The sequence below is a fragment of the Rhinichthys klamathensis genome, unplaced genomic scaffold (assembly GCF_029890125.1).
Source record: "Rhinichthys klamathensis goyatoka isolate OS25496 unplaced genomic scaffold, OSU_Roscu_1.1 h1tg000312l_1, whole genome shotgun sequence".
Taxonomy (NCBI): domain Eukaryota; kingdom Metazoa; phylum Chordata; class Actinopteri; order Cypriniformes; family Leuciscidae; genus Rhinichthys; species Rhinichthys klamathensis.
This window is the reverse complement of record NW_026606830.1, coordinates 605586-621895: the sequence shown is the minus strand read 5'-3', so window position 1 is coordinate 621895 and position 16310 is coordinate 605586. Positions and strand designations below refer to the sequence as shown.

Below are 16310 nucleotides of genomic sequence, written 5' to 3'. Positions count from 1 at the left end.
CATGCTATAATACAATGTTGTGTGCAAATAACTTTCAAAAGCACATGCTTGGCATGCTAATCAGTTTGAGAAGGTTTAAGATATACACTGTGCTTGATAACAGACAGCACTTAAGAAAATCTACAACAGTCTACATCTCGCACTACTTTTGCTTTTCTTAATGCATTACGGAGAAGCAATCCCCAGAGAGCTCTCCTATCACGTAATATATTATTTATGTTCAACCACACACTCCTTCAACCGTCATTTTTTTAATGCAGGCTGCCTGTGAACACAATCTTCTAGTAATTGAAAAAACAATTTAAGACTGAGTGTCAGCCAAATAAAATGGTATTTCAGCTCAAACCTACAATGTGGCAGCAGGGGAAAAAAATTATTAACAAGCAGCACAGAAATAAAATAACACTCATAGGTGGTGTTTATTAAGAAAAACCTTACATTAACCACACAGAACATGAAAAAAGAAAATAAAAACATGTTTTTGACTTCCTGTTTTGACTCACCTCCGGAAATGACAGTTTGAAGGCCTGTTCCGTTGATGAATGAACGCTTTATTGTTTGAGTTTTAACGTCCGCCCAATAAATCCTTTCCTCAAGAGCATCGTAATCCACCACAGTGACATCATCAATGTCAGGAACCGTCAAAGCAGTCATGACATTCATGTATGGATTATCAATGTCCACCCCACGGATCTCAGAACGCCTCACATACAACAGGAACTTTTTCAGGGCTGATGCCAAAAGAACAACAAAACAAACAAACAAACAAAAATATATATAAGTCAATACTTCCTCTAGAAAGCTCAAACTGATCCATACTTTTGTGTGAGGGACGTTACTCACCCACACAAGAGCGGTTGTTGAGGGAGAGCTTCATGAGATGAGGACACGAACAGGATGCCGTGCGATTATAATCAATGAGACAAAGGTGGGAGCAAGGACCTCTTCCATCGTTTCCTTCGCACGGGTTTGAGGCTGAAAAACCCAGGGTGACACGCATTTAAACCAGGGAAAGAAAACATAAGGAGAAAAATCAATATTGCATCTTACGAATTAAGAAGAACAGCTCTCCTAAAAGGAGCCAGGAACAACAGCTTCCGACTTACAACAGGAAATACAAAACTGTTACTGTACAGTCCAACAGAAATTACTTTTCTTGATGAGGAAGGATGGCCTTTGATTTGAGATGTGACAGTTCAGATGTCTATATTTAAAAAGGGGAACATAAAAATGGGTGCAAAACAAAAGACTGCATTAGCAAAGTGAAAACATTCATCTAAATTCCAGGATAAAGAAAAGAGCTGAGGTTGAATGAACAGTGCTGACAGCTCATGTCTTCCGCCCACAGTGATCTTCTTGACACCACAGCACATTTAGATCTTTTGTACAACTCTTTGCAAACGGGCTTCTATATATCAACGGAAGTTAATGTTGAGGAGACAGATAATGGCCAGAAGGCTACTGGTGTGAATAGTCATTTAACCATCAGATCTTTCACAGATTGATGGTAAAAATCTTCCTTGAAAAGATATATTTAAAAGGCAAGCTGAAATGAGGATGAGAGAAATTTCTGTCCTCATATAGCATCATCCTCAAATTTGTCATTTATTGTTTAAGGCTGGTTCACACTGCCCCCAAACAAACTGCAACATTTCAGTCATTCTTGGTAATATTGGCAGTTCAATTGAGAATAATTAAAAATGCTGGGAAATGTAAAAAAAAAAATACATACATGTATATACTGAAAGTAATTTTATTATGTGTTTTTGACATTTTAATTATTATTATTGTTTATTTATATACCTATATACTATTTATATAAATATATTATATTCTTATATCTGTTTATTTCAGTTTTAGTTATTTTAGTACAATAAGTTAAAGCTGCAGTCCGGCATTTTTCCTCTTTGTCGCCATCTCTGTTTGAAATCTGTAATTGCAGTTATTCTCGGAATTATTAACTTTGTGTGAGTTGCACATCGGCATGAAACAGCGTGGATGAACACAATGTTTTGAGACTGCGAGTCTGTCAGTCACCGCGCCGATGTGGAAACTGGCATTCAGAATCACATATTCTACTTTTGGAAGTAGGCCTACAGTATGACCATGACAACATACGAATTTTCATCGGAAAATGTCATCTGAACAAGTAAGTAACATCCACATCAACTAAGGGGGGAAAGCCTTGCAGTAAATCGTGCTGATTAAATATAACGATCGCGTCAAACCTTTCAAATTATACTTTGTTCTCAAATTATCAACATCAGCATTGTGACTACATTTAATGTGTATTATGATTACCCTGTAGTTCAGTTTCTATTTCTGTGCAGTCTAATTTCTAATTGTCATACCAATAAATTAATGTTTCTTTACTGGTTTTCTTTGAGAAAAAAGAAAAGACAAAAAACACGTATCTGTAATCCGATGCATATTTAAAACTATATATAATTTCGGAGGAGGCCGGTTTGGTTTGCTTGGAGTAGAGGTGAATTGCTCCCTCTCATAGCTAGCACAAAATATTTACCATAATAGCTAAACAAATAAAGACAGGAAACTCCGTAACTGTGTGAATTAAGCGAACAAGTGTGCTACTGTTACACGATTGAACTATTGAAATGTCTTACCTGTCCTAAAAGAAAAAAAGCCGTCTCTGCGTCCGTTTTGAACCGATGTTTATCCTTGTTTTCGCGTGGGCCAGTTGCAGTCTCTTTTTTCTCTAACGTTACCCACTCCGAAGTCCGAATTATTTGGGGTTTTACAAGTGGTGAATGTCCAGTTGTCACTGGTGATTGTTGTTTGAACCTTTCTGGATCCGCCATAAGTTTAATTATTTAATGCTGTGAGAAAAGGCTAAAAATGTCCACCTCCAACATCCTCACGCAATATAGCCGACTAGCCGGGACGCCTTCTTTATGTGTACAGATGTGACGTAATGACGCAAAGACATGCTCGAATTTCCCGCGGAAATCCACCAGTACCACTGGAATTAAAATCATTATTACAAGCTAACCGTTTTGAATCGGGCAAAAGCAAGCAGATATTTTTGAACACTGGCTGGTTATGTTTTTTTTAATTATTATTATTTTGGATAATTTTTAACCCCAAAAAGTTACGGACAGCAGCTTTAACTAAATGAAAATGAGAAATGTTTTCTTGCAAGTATAGCTGAAATAAAATAAGCTTTGTAAAATATTTAATTTTATTTTAAAACAATTTAAAGTTTGAGGTTGTTAAACATTTTTTTTTTTTTAAATTGATAGAAGTCTCTAATGCTCACGAAGGCTGCATTTATTTGATCAAAAATACAGTAAAACTGTAATATTTTTACAAATTAAAATAACTGTTTTCGATTTTAATATTTTATTCCTGTGATGGGAAAGCTGAATTTTCAGCATCATTACTTCAGTCTTCAGTGTCATAAGATCCTTCAGAAATTATTCTAATATGCTGATTTGTAGCTCAAGTAACATATATACTATGTTTATTTATATAGTTGCCACTACTGCCTGAAGTCAATAGACTTTAACCCTTCTACGAACCCAGAGCAACTACATGCAATTAACTCCACAAGCAGTTGCATCTTGTAAATAATTGATCCAGTGGGTGTTTGAATATAGGCCCATTATTTCTTTCCGATGCTGAACCCATTTCACTTATGTAGGAAGCATATTTTTGCAAGTGAGCATAACAAATCATTTCAAGTGAGTAAATTATAGGCAAGAATCCCATAGAATTAATTATACATTCAGCTGTTCTGCGGGGGGAAATGGCTGCTTGAATAAATACAGTATAAACAGTGCGAGTGCACTTGACTCATGATAGAGACACTTGATTTGGATGTACTGATTTGTTCGCAATCAAAAATCAGTCACTGATTTCATAAAACTTACTTCTTAAACATACATCTGACTTTACCTTAACAACGCTGTATGTAAAGAGAGTGCAGAGTATAATTTGTATTTTCACTGCTTCAGCCTTGTCCGAATAGGGCAAGATACACCCTGTCTGTGTCTGCAAACTCCAATAGTAGTTTTGAAGTGGTTTGCCTGTCAGCAATGTTCTGGAAAAGTGCTTACAACACTGCAGGCCACACAGGCACTAAAAATGGGAGCCCTCCAAACTGGTGTCGATCTCTTGAAACTCAACCCTCAGTTCTTTCACCACACATAATGCATTTACCACGTGCTGGCTAACGGCTGTAGCCTTAGCCCATTAGGCTAGTTAGCATAGCGCATTTTCACTCCCTACGGACCCTCAGAGGTCCGCCACTATCCTGCCAGAACTGCATAGGCCAAACATAAACACAATTGCCATGGACTGTAAGGGGCCAGAACCCAGATTTTGGACATCTTTAATAGCCAGACCTTCCCATGAGCTCTTTAAAATTAGATTAGCCATACTTATTGGCTTCTCTGGCAATGTAGCACAATTTGTCGACACTTATCGGTGTAAAACAGTCACCCGGCTGCCGGTGCTGTGGCAGGAGACATGAGCCGTTTTGGCAGGGCTCCCTACAGTTTTGGGCTGGTTGAAATGATGCAAATCAGATTATTTCGGCTGATAAACACTCGCAGAAGGCTACATTTTTGGACATCTGGACACCTAGCACACTTGGCAATCACAATAACTTCAGTTAACGTTTTACAAATTACAAAATGCAATTTTTAAAATATTCGTTATAAATATACAACTAATATAATATATGTATTAGATATGTATATAAACGACAGGTTTTTTTTTTTGTGATGGTTGTTCTTGAGTCCCTTGTTTGTCTTGAACAGTTAAACTGCCCAATGTTCTTCAGGAAAATCCTTCAGGTTCTGCAGATCCTTCAGTTTTCAAGCATCTGGAAAATATGTAAAGAACCTAAGGATTTTTCTGAAGAACATTGGGCAGTTTTGCTCGGGACAAACAAGGGACTCAAGAACAACCATCACAAAAACAAAACAAAACAAAAAAAACAGTCGTGGATCATCAAGGTAATGACACACAGTATTAAGAATCAAGGGTATGTAACCTTTTGAACAGGGTCATTTTTTTATAAATTCAGCTTTTGTCTTGTGGACTATAGGTAAAAATCTTTTATGTAAAATATTTTATTGAGGTCAGTACTAAATAAAAAAATAACATGCATTTTGTATAATCTCTCTTATTTTGTTACAATAATTAACATTTTGCAGATTCTGCAAGGTGTATGTAATCTTTTGAGCATGACTATGTGTGTGTATATATACATATAGGCTATATATGACATATATATATTTTTTTTATCATAATCTGCCTATTAAAAAGATAATGCCAATAAAAGTCATCTTTGCATGATATTTTTCCCTATTTTCCTTCAAAGATTCAAGCAGCCACTGTCTGTTTAACAGAAGATAATCTGCTGCCCTTGCTGGCAACAAAGCCCTGTGTGACACTGTACCATGAAACAATTAAAATTAATTTGGGTTGAGGAAAGAGCCCATCTTGAGTCCACGTCAGGCCTGCTTACGCTCTGCATGACCCCCTTTTTCAATTATTCTGCTGCTCTCAAACAGAGCCGTTTGGGCTTCCAAATTGGCAGAAGAAATGAATGATCAGCGGGATTCGGCTCAAATGAATCCTCACCACACAGAGCATGCAGGAAAATTTCTCTGTCTCCCGAACATAGGCAGATCATATTATTATTATTTTTTTACAATAACGCGCAGCTAAGCACGTTAGGTCAACGTGAAAACTGCAAGGCTTGCTGTGATGTGGTTTGCATGCAGAATGAGCTCATGGGTACAAACGCTAACAGGAAAAAGGAGGGTCAAATAAGAGTTTAAACACTGACAGAACATTTGGATGGATGATCAGCATCAGTAAGGGTGAGATTTTTCAGTAGCAATTTTTCTTCTGATTTTATGCCTAGACACCTCCAGCAATTTTCAAGAAAACTGTGATGCCTGTTATACGTATAATAAAAAGAAGTTGTCCCTATGGCAACAAGGTTTTGTTAGTCTAGTTAGCTCAAGCAAAAATCTTTGCATGATGCTAGTGTATATACAACACTGTAATTATTCTTTGATTTCAAGTGATTTGTTCATTTATCAGTCTCTTTGAGTTTTTTTTCTGTCAGCATGTTGTCCACAGCAAAGTACATAAATACAGTATTTAAACATAAATATAAGTGTAAATGTAAAAATGAGTAGCTATTTTATCCAATTATTAAATAAAATAAATCAAACTGTTGTCAATTTAATAAACAAATTCCATTTGATTATTTTATTTATTGAATGCACAAAAGAGCTACTCTTTTAAAGTTTATACTTTAAAACTTAGTGAACTGCCTCCAGCAGTATTTTAAGGCAGGGATTCCCAAACCTCTTTGTCAGCTGAACCCCTTCTTGACCTAAAATATTTACTTAAAATGCCCCAGAGAATGTAACATTTCAATAAATTAACACATTTGCATGTTCACTGATGCCAGTTAATGGTCGAAGGCAAACAAAGACATATTTACTATTTTTAGTAAGTGTTTCATTTTGACTTTTTACAAGTATTTATTTATTTAAATCCACATTTTTTAATGATTTAATTATTTATATTTTTTCATTTTTGTTAACTCATTATTAACCCCCTTAAATAATTAAAAACCCACCTTGAGGTTGTCGGCTAGGATGATATATCTCCAGATCAAATGGCTGGGCGCTTGTCTTTTGGATCACAGTTACATTGCGGCCTGTCCATTTATTCGCTCTGGCTAAAGTGTTGGTCCTCCAGTCTGTCCAGTACACACCACCTCCAAAGAGAGACACAGCGAACGGGTGTGACAGGTACTCGTGCCCCCTGAGGATCTCTATGACCCCTGTGCCATCGTACAGGGCAGAATATATTGCATCTGAGCTGAAGGGAAAAAGAAACACGAGGTGAGACCGGCACTCTATGCCCATATCAACAAGATGTTACAATGATGACAACTTCCTGAGGGAAATTCTGAAAGAATAAGCACATCTTTTGTTTGTTTTTTCATTTCTGAAAACTGCTTTTGTTGTACAATTATTGCATAAGATTCAAGCAATCAAAGTGAATCACATGTACAACCATAATTTCATTCATTACTGATTTAAATGTAATGTTTAAGTTATACTAATAACCATCAAAACGTATTTATTATTGCTTAAAAACAACAACAACATCTAAGCTAAACTATTTTGCCTTAAATTCAATGCTTCTTGTAATGTGCACCAAAATGTAATTCTTCATTTGCAATTTTATTATTTGCTCTTACCGAGCATCTGTCCACACTATTCTCCTTTCCTGATGGTCTAGGGTGAGTCCATTGGGCCAGGCTCCTATCTCCATGTCCTTATACACAACATGTCTTCCACTCCCACTCATTGACGTTGCCTCAATCCGAGGAAAAGTGGCATCCCAGTCGGTCCAGAAAAGTATGCTACATACAGAATAAAAATGTTAACGATTATAAACGGGGCTTGAAATTAACTTTTTCACTTACCAGCCAATTTGGCAACTAAATTGAGACATTTAGAACTTCTGCTAGCCACAACTATCAGAGACAAACCAGATCATCAATGTCATAGCTTAGATTTAAATACATTTATTATTAAATCATTCATCATATTCTGAATCATTCTATTACTTTCAGCTTTACGACAGTGTTTGTGGATACCATTCAAATAAAATAATATATAAATAAAGACAAAATTCTCTGTGACGTCTCTTATAATTGCCTTGAGTTTACCTGCACGTAGCAATAAAGATGCTAGGGCGCTTTTTGCCTAAAAGTCTTGGACATGCGGCATTTATGAGAATGGGTTAGAAAAAGTGGGCTCTTAACAGTCTCCTAGGGCTCCAGCTTAGCACAGCAGACAGGAAGCACCGTGCCTCGAACATCTCAATAGACGCCGAGTGGTGCTGCCGGTATGCGTATAGAAAACAATGTTCAAATTTTAAAGACGTGGCACTGCGTGCGTGGCGTTTCTCTCAGTGTGCGACCCTCTTTACGCTTTGTTTTGCTAATGTTTGAGGCTCTTTTTAGGAGAAGGGCTCTGATAGCGATGCCATGCAAAAGTGATAGATCATCATTTATTAACCATATCCTCCCAAACTGGCTAGTGTGTTGATATGCGTTATCCGCCACAGTGGATTTTCACCCACATTTGGCGGGCTGGCGGTTGTTAATTTCAAACCCTAACCAGACGTGATGCGACAAGATTCCGGCCACAAACAAGTTGTCTTTCCACACCAGACAGTCTGTGACTATGAGACGCGATAGTCAATCAAAAATCACAGCTAATCAGAAGAGCGCGTGGGCGGGCTCAGTCACTCGGCAAGCTCCCGGCACTTGCAACGAAATGGATATCAAATTCATGAATATTACACCATTCTAACATTATTAAAAATACATACTGAGTTACTGAAACAATCTTTGTCATAGAATACACTTGTCTGTTCACAATGAGTTGACAGTTTGAATGTTCTTGTTTCCATTTACATACCTGCCAACTTTTGAGTTTTGCTCGGCGTGAGATTTGTTGACGGGGGGGGGGGGAGGGGGGGTAGAGACGAGTGAGATTTGTTGACGGGGGGGGGGGGGGTCTCGCTCGCGCAAGGTCTCTCGCTCGCGCAAGGTCTCTCGCTCGCTCTACGCGGTTTGGAGCACAATCTCTGTCTCGCATGCACGCTCGCTCTAGATAACGGGAGATTTTTAACGAATTTGCGGTATAACTAGTCGATCACGAGTGGCTCAACAGGTAGATATATAGATAAACTCATCTTCCAGGCATTTGACCGCCCGGGTTGACACTTCAGCGTGAGAAATCGGGAGTGTGGCGTGTGAGCGTGTGAAACCAATCAAATGCGGGTGTCTCACGGCCAATGCGTGAGAGTTGGCAGCTATGCATTTATTTTGAAGATCTGAGGTGAATTGTCCATTGTTGCTTTCAGTATGGCTATAAAAGACACACCAAATGATATTCAAACTCACATTAGATGCTTTTAACATGAAATAAAAGCACATAAACAGTACCTGAGATTATCATTATCATACTTTCATAGAAACCGTTTTAAAAATAGAATCATTGCGCGTCGCCATTGTGGCTAGTTAGGGCAATAACTGATTAACATGAAAAAGATAACCTTTTATTGCATGTCGCGGCAGTCTGGTTAGGACACAGTGTTATTATAAACCATTCATCTAAACACATTGTCATTTGTCAAGCACCATACCTGACCATAGTCCGTCAGTGTAAACATTCTAAAAGTCAAAATCATATTTGTGGCGAGATTAATGATGCGCGACACACCGGTCTCGTATCTCTCACGGAGGAGCAGAGGCATAAAGGAGGACCGACGACAGTGAAGAGCGAGAGAGCAACAGGCCTGATTGTATGTTGTGTTGTTTTATGATGTGTGGCGGCAGTCGACCGTGAGGGACTGCCGTCTTTTCTTTCGTTTTTGTATTTGTTTATTTATTTATTAAAATGTTTGAATGTTCGCAGGTTCCCGCCTCCTTCTTCCCATAACATCTGAACCTCGTTACAATATTATTCCTAATAAAACACCAAAACATCGAAAACACAGCTTAAAATATTTATTTTACTGTCATTTTCACTATTTACTAATCACGACGACACTTAACTATTGAGTCTAAATTAACTAATAGTAAACTATTATATATGCTGCCCTTGAGCACAGTGCTGCTTTATATCATTAAAAAAGCTTAAAAATGTAAATGAAATAGATTAATTTCAAATGATTATTTTTATTTGCGTGCTGTAAGGAAACTGTCTGCCAGTGAAGTCAATGTCAAATGTTCATTTTAACTGGTGTCACAGTTCTTTGGGTTGGCATGAAAGCAAAGGGCACATTCTAATGGGTAATATACAGGGATTATAAAATGCTAAATACTTGCATCAAGCGCATATGCTAATGAAATATGTGATCACGGTTCCTGCATCAGGCATCAGAAACAATTAAATTGACAAGCAAATGTTTGAGGAGCCTAGCAGGTAAGCACACAACATGCAAAAAGGCGTCACATATTGCTACAAGAATGTAGCTGCATGCCTTCTTTTTAGAAGGCCAATTAATTGGCCAGTGACATCCAATCATTAAACCAGGCTTTCAATAAATAAAAGTCTTGCTAATCACTAAGACAGCTAATCCTTCAGAAGTACATTTTCAACACACCTCTTCATGACACAGATGTGTGGGGCATTTTTTAGAGTAACTATAATTAATTAGGTCCTTTTTAAAATGTGCCACGCTGCTGTGTGTGAAATCAGTCTTTGAATATTTTCCCTAATTGTTCTTTTCAGCTTTCAGTGAAATACTTTACAGTATGTCATCCAACTGAGCGCCAATATGAGCTCTAGTTGGACTGTGGAGAAACCATATTTCTCCTCCATGGGTTGCTCACAGTATTTGAAAAAAAAAAAAAAAAATCATCTGTATAACATTAGGAATATATAACAAAATGATAAAAACTGATAAAGAATGATGATGAAAACAATTGAATGAGCTTTTATTTGTGCCTGTGTGATGTGATATGAAAAACAAATCTGCCATCAAAATGATCGCTGTATCATGAAAAACACATTTAAAAAATGGCAGAGACCACAGAAAAAGCTGCATTCCACAAAACAAGTAGTCCAAAGAACTAAGAACTTCAAATGAAACGCACCATGCTACTCTGTCAGGTGCTTTGACAGATTGTGAGGATGAGGTGTTTTTCTCCAGCATTTACCTTTTACTGTTATACTCTTAAATGTTAATGCTGTTCATTTAAATTATACTAAAAAAGACTGTCCTACCAGCGAGTTACCATTAAACTTCGATACAAAAATAAACCGTACGTGTAACCGTACACAATTCTGAATAAAATGAATTTTTATTAAAAATATATTTTATATCCTTCAATTGGTAAGATGTGAAACAAAATATTTCTTCAATAAATTAGTAAATACTAAAATAATGTAAAACATTATTTATACTATCAAATGTAACAATAATTATTAAATAAAAAAATAGGTTATTTGTATACAGTTTAATTTTTATAGCCTTCAATTGGCAAGAGGTAGAATAAAATGATTCTTCGATAAATGATAGTAACTCAAATTAATTTGAACAGATTTAAAGAACTATTTTGGCATATTGTGAAAAGCTTTTGATTAACAAAATATTTGCGTTCCTAGCCGTGTTTTGTTTATTGTCAAAATGAGCATTATTCCAGGTCCTCAAACGCTACTGGGATCATCGTGTGTCTTTTCCGAGCTTATGCTGTCAAATTTAAGGCATTTTTTCCAGCATGCCTCCTTGAGAAATGTAGAGCTGAGCAAGAGAAGAGCACAGCTGAGAGTAAAGAGACAAAAAAAGAAACAGACCACAACAAATAAACAGCAAGATGCAGCGCGTTATTCTAGAACTATCATTAGTAATATATGACAAACAAGTCCCTTGAAATATGATTGCTCTGTTATGTATCCAAGATAGTCTCTATGAGGGCAAATTACAACAAAAAATGGTCTTTGCTCTCACTGCTGTGAATGTTGCTGAAGGGATTGTGAAAAAGAAAAGCAGAGTATGAGGAAAGAAAATGAGGATGTGGTAAATTTTGAGACTAATACACACCCCTGTCCTGGGTCTACAGCCAGCGCTCGTGGGTGCTCCATGCCACCGGCAATCAAAGTCGTTCTCATTTCCCCATTCAGCTTGGCCACCTCAATCTGATCCAAGTTGCTGTCTATCCAGTAAAGGTTTCCTGCAATCCAATCCACGGCAAGTCCCTCTGGGGTGGCCAAACCATGCTGAATCACAACCTCGACCCCGGTCACACCTACAAAACAAACCACTCGCGCTAGTTCATAGGGTGGACAGGGTTTTGAATTCAGCACAGCAAAGCATTCTGGTCGTTTTGAACTTTCTTTTGAAGTGTTGAGCTCTTCAAAATGCTACTCCTTGCAGAAAAGACCAGCTTGGACCAGAATGCATTTCTATGCTGATTTATGCTGCTCTAGTCGTGTTGTTCACTAGCAAATGATGTAGGTCCACTGGCAATGTCTTTCTGATGAAGCTGGCAAAAAGAGTCTTGCTAGTTAAGCTAGTTCACTCTAAAACTAAAACCTATTTTTCTTTCGGCAATTAAATAAATAAATAAAATAAAAAGTAAATGCTGATTGGCAAATAACTTAAATAAATAAGTTTAAGTTAAAAAAAAAATATTAAAGCTAAATAAAAATATATATTTAAAAAAAAAAGACAAAAGCAAATGACTAAAACTTAAACTAACATTAAAATGAAAACTGGGGGATATTCTAGAAAGCAGGTCATGTAACTTACCTGGTTAGGTTTACTCAAGTAAGCAGATAACCTCAACTTTCGGTTCCAAAACCTGAGGTAACTTTCAGGATATGTAAGCCATAGCAAGTTATCCTCTGAACCCAACCTGCTCCGGAGCAAATTACCGGTATGAATGATCCAGGGTTAGTTAACTTCAGAGGTATTCAGAGCATATGTGTTTTGTTTTTTTGTGTGTGTGTTTTGCCAATGAGACATTTTCTATATAATCTATACATATGTGATATATTAGAAATGTGGAAGCAAAATAGCTAAACAAAAAATAAACGTATACAGCCATATTATCTTTGCAAGCACCGACTGTTTTTTTAGTTCAATCAGTGTTTCTTTTTTAATATATATTAGCATCAAACAAACAATATAATTATTGTTCACAGTAATAAAAAAAGTTATTACCGTACACAACCTCTATGTAGGTGGCGATATACACTAAGAATGTAAATCATCATTAAACAAAAGAAGAAGAAAGTATGGGGCGCTTCTTCTTAGGTTGCGTTCCACTCCAAATCTGTATGCCCTTCACTCGCTAACTTCCCTCCGTCTTGTTCACTCGGATGTGCGTCATTGCTTACGTTGCACGAGTGCCCACTACTGGTGGAACTAGTGCATAAGGTTTAAATGAAACGCACTAAGGCCTTGATTATTTGGAATTCACTATGGAGGTGATTTATTAATTAATTCCCTTTTTAATTAGTTTCATGCACCATCATATAAGTTGGGGAAAATATATAAAATCCTATAGGTATATGAGCAGTTGGAGAAAAATAAAATTACAAAAAACAAAAACAAAAAAACATTTTATATAAACTTTAACTGTGAACATAAGGTAGCTACTAGTATTATGCGATTAAATCTCTCAACATAATTAATATATTATACACTATTATGCGATTATTTATCAAAGCATTTAATATATCATACACTTCAGGTAAGCGTGATCTGCTGTGATGCCACAATCAAGTTGAATTGTAGGATATAGAGCTGCCTGAAGTGTACATCGGAGTAGACTCGCTCCCTCGGTCAAAATCGAGGGGACGAGGGTCTGTCCATATAAACTTCCCTCGTCCACTTCATGAAGTGGAACGCCTGTGTTTCATACTCCGGGTTGACTGAACTTAGTCCAGACCGCGGTTTTGAAACTTGCATACTTCGAGTAAGCAAGGTTTGGGTTAATCAACTGAGAGTTCAGGGTATATATTGATGGTAAGTTAACCTTGCTTTCTGGAATACCCCCCTGAAAATATAATACTACTACTACTAATAATGTTCATTCTAAATAATACTGAATTAACACTGGTTCCAAACTTCTATTACCTCTATGAAATAAAAGATGATATACAAATAAAAAAAGGTTGTCCATACACTGAAAGTCAACCTTTCTTCAAAAATACTTTTATTTAAGAAACCTGTTATGGACACCAACATACCAACGCAATCAGCATCCAAAACGCAACATTTGCTAGTCTTTTTGACAGGGTTTCTGAAAATAAAAAAAACTCAGGAAAAGAAAACACTGGCATTAAAGAAAAGAAAGTTTTACCTCAGTGGTAAACAAGTTTTTTTTCAGCTATCTATAATATAGCTGTTTGCAATTATTCTCAGCTGTGAAGAGCTTTATGAAATTCTAACAAAAGGAGAGCGCAATAGCTGCACTCGGGGCCTGCTCCTCTGAGAGAGAGACTCAGATGTGTGCTTAATGCAGCTTCAAAATAGTCTTCAAAACAATACAAGGGTATACAGAGGCTTTCTGCTTCATTCAAAGAGCCATTGTACGCACAATGCATACTGTATTGCATTACTATTCTGGGGACGTGATCTGCGTACTAGGAATCGGGAAACATAATATCTGCTCAAACTAAAGCTTAGGTTAAACAAAGGCCGAGAGGGAATGGGACATCAATTTGGGTGTTCATTACCTCCGGTCTCTGAGAGCTTTCCCCTGTAGATCTTATCCTCCACCACGTCGGTCCAGTAAAGCAAACTGCGGTTGAAGTGGAAGTCGAGAGCGATGGTGTTCCGTAGGCCGGGCACGAGCAGGCTGTAGTCACGTTTATGAAGGTCGATTCGTCTGATCTCATGCCGGATAGAGAAGATAACAAAGGCCTCAAAGGGATCTTGGAGAAGAAACAAATTGATTATTAACACACCACACCTGTGCATTAGAGGTTACAAGAGCATTGAGCTTTGTGTTGATGTGTCAGCCATGCACATTTTTCTATGCAGAACCACTAATTAGTCTTGTAGCTGATATTTTTTAATCAAAGACATTTACAGGAACAGTTCTTCTAGAGAAGCCTTAGAATAAGGGTGTTTTACACTTGAGTGGTCTTCAAAAACAAAAATGAAACCCTCACATGTGGATCAAAAAGTGCAGCAGGTGAAATGGGTCTTAAAAGATTCAGGTCTTTTGAGGTGTATATATGTATATACACTACCGTTCAAAAGTTTGGGGTCAGTGAGAATTTTATTTTTATTTTTTGGAGGAAAGAAATCAATACTTTTATTTATCAAGGACAGTAAAGACATTTATAATGTTACAAAAGATTCTATTTCAAACAAATGCTGTTCTTTTGAACTTCCTATTCATCAAAGAATCCAAAAAAAAAAAAAAAAACTGTACAACTGACAGACCAACAACTGTTTCAACATTGATAATAATAATAAATGTTTCTTGAGCATCAAATCCTCATATTATACTGATTTGTGAAGGATCATTTGACACTGAAGACACTGACACTGGTGATGCTGAAAATTCAGCTTTGATCACAGGAATAAATTACACTTTACTATATATTCACACAGAAAACAGCTGATTTACACTGGAATAATATTTAATACTATAACTGATTTTTGTTGTATTTTTAATCAAATAAGCCCAGCCATGGTTAGCAGAAGAGAATTCTTTTAAAAGTATTTAAAATCGTACCGACCCCAAACTTTTGAACGGTAGTGTATATATAATTAGTATATTATATAGATATTATATTATTATATAGAATTTATATTGAATATTAAAAAAAGTTCTCTAGTATCTACTAGCTCTGTATCTGCTAGGCAACATCACCCCTACAAAAAAAAAAAAGAGAGAAAAATCTTTTCTACTGGAAATGCCTGCTGAGAGCTATAAATGTGGCTGTCTACTAGAACAAGAACTTACTCTCAAGAGCTATACATGTCACTAAGTCCATAAAATACCACACAGATGCTTGTTGTCATATTCTGACTAATGACCTAAATTCAGATTCCCTGAGACAATTTAAAAGCATTTGGCAGGCATGCTGCTATAAAGACATTAGCTTCTCAATGGGTAGCTCCTGTCTGTGTATCCCGCAGTCATTGTATTACTGTTGCTTTTATTGCTGTGTACCGTGGACAGATCCACTATGGACAGACAGAAATGCACAGTGCAGTTATTTCACTGAGAATCATAATTAGTCTATATATCAATACTGTTACTTTCTTGTGATACTCAAATGTCAGTCTGTTCCTTACACAACACCATCAGTTTTTGGAAGCTTGTATTTGAAAAATGCATATAGATTAGGGGTTGAACAACTTCAGATTTCTTTAAGTCGACATTTATGTGATGAAAGTCGAGTCAACGTCGACTAGTCGCTGGTGACGTCATTAATGAACAAATAACCCGGAACCTCAAGCTGAGACTCGAACACGGGTTGCCTTGTGCACAGCTATGGCATATAACGCCGCACTGCGCACAGGGCTATTACTGCTATAGAACAGCTAATTTTTATCAGTTTTTTGTCTTTGGGTCGTTATAGTTCTCACAGATTTCTGTTCGCTCTAAATAAGATATAAAGTAGCAAAGTAAATATTACATTTAGCCTATGTGAATGCATTAGTGAGAGAGCGAATGCGTGATAATTAATTCTACCCGGCATCGTCTCTCTACTAATAGTGAAGCAGTGGGTTTTAGTTACTAAGAAATATATGCTAGAACTTTTATA

At 36.8% G+C, this 16310-nt stretch overlaps 1 protein-coding gene across 5 annotated transcripts in view; it reads right to left on the bottom strand.

Annotated features, from left to right (window-relative positions):
- Positions 1-16310, bottom strand: part of lrp1bb (low density lipoprotein receptor-related protein 1Bb) — a 339454-nt gene that overhangs the window by 98852 nt on the left and 224292 nt on the right. For all 5 annotated transcript variants that reach the window (XM_056271238.1, XM_056271233.1, XM_056271236.1 and 2 more), the window contains 6 exons: positions 14262-14459; positions 11620-11824; positions 7256-7420; positions 6626-6870; positions 844-975; positions 504-731 (listed from right to left, as the gene is read on the bottom strand). In XM_056271238.1, the coding sequence (XP_056127213.1) occupies positions 504-731; positions 844-975; positions 6626-6870; positions 7256-7420; positions 11620-11824; positions 14262-14459 (1173 nt within the window). The remainder of the gene's footprint in view (positions 1-503; positions 732-843; positions 976-6625; positions 6871-7255; positions 7421-11619; positions 11825-14261; positions 14460-16310) is intronic.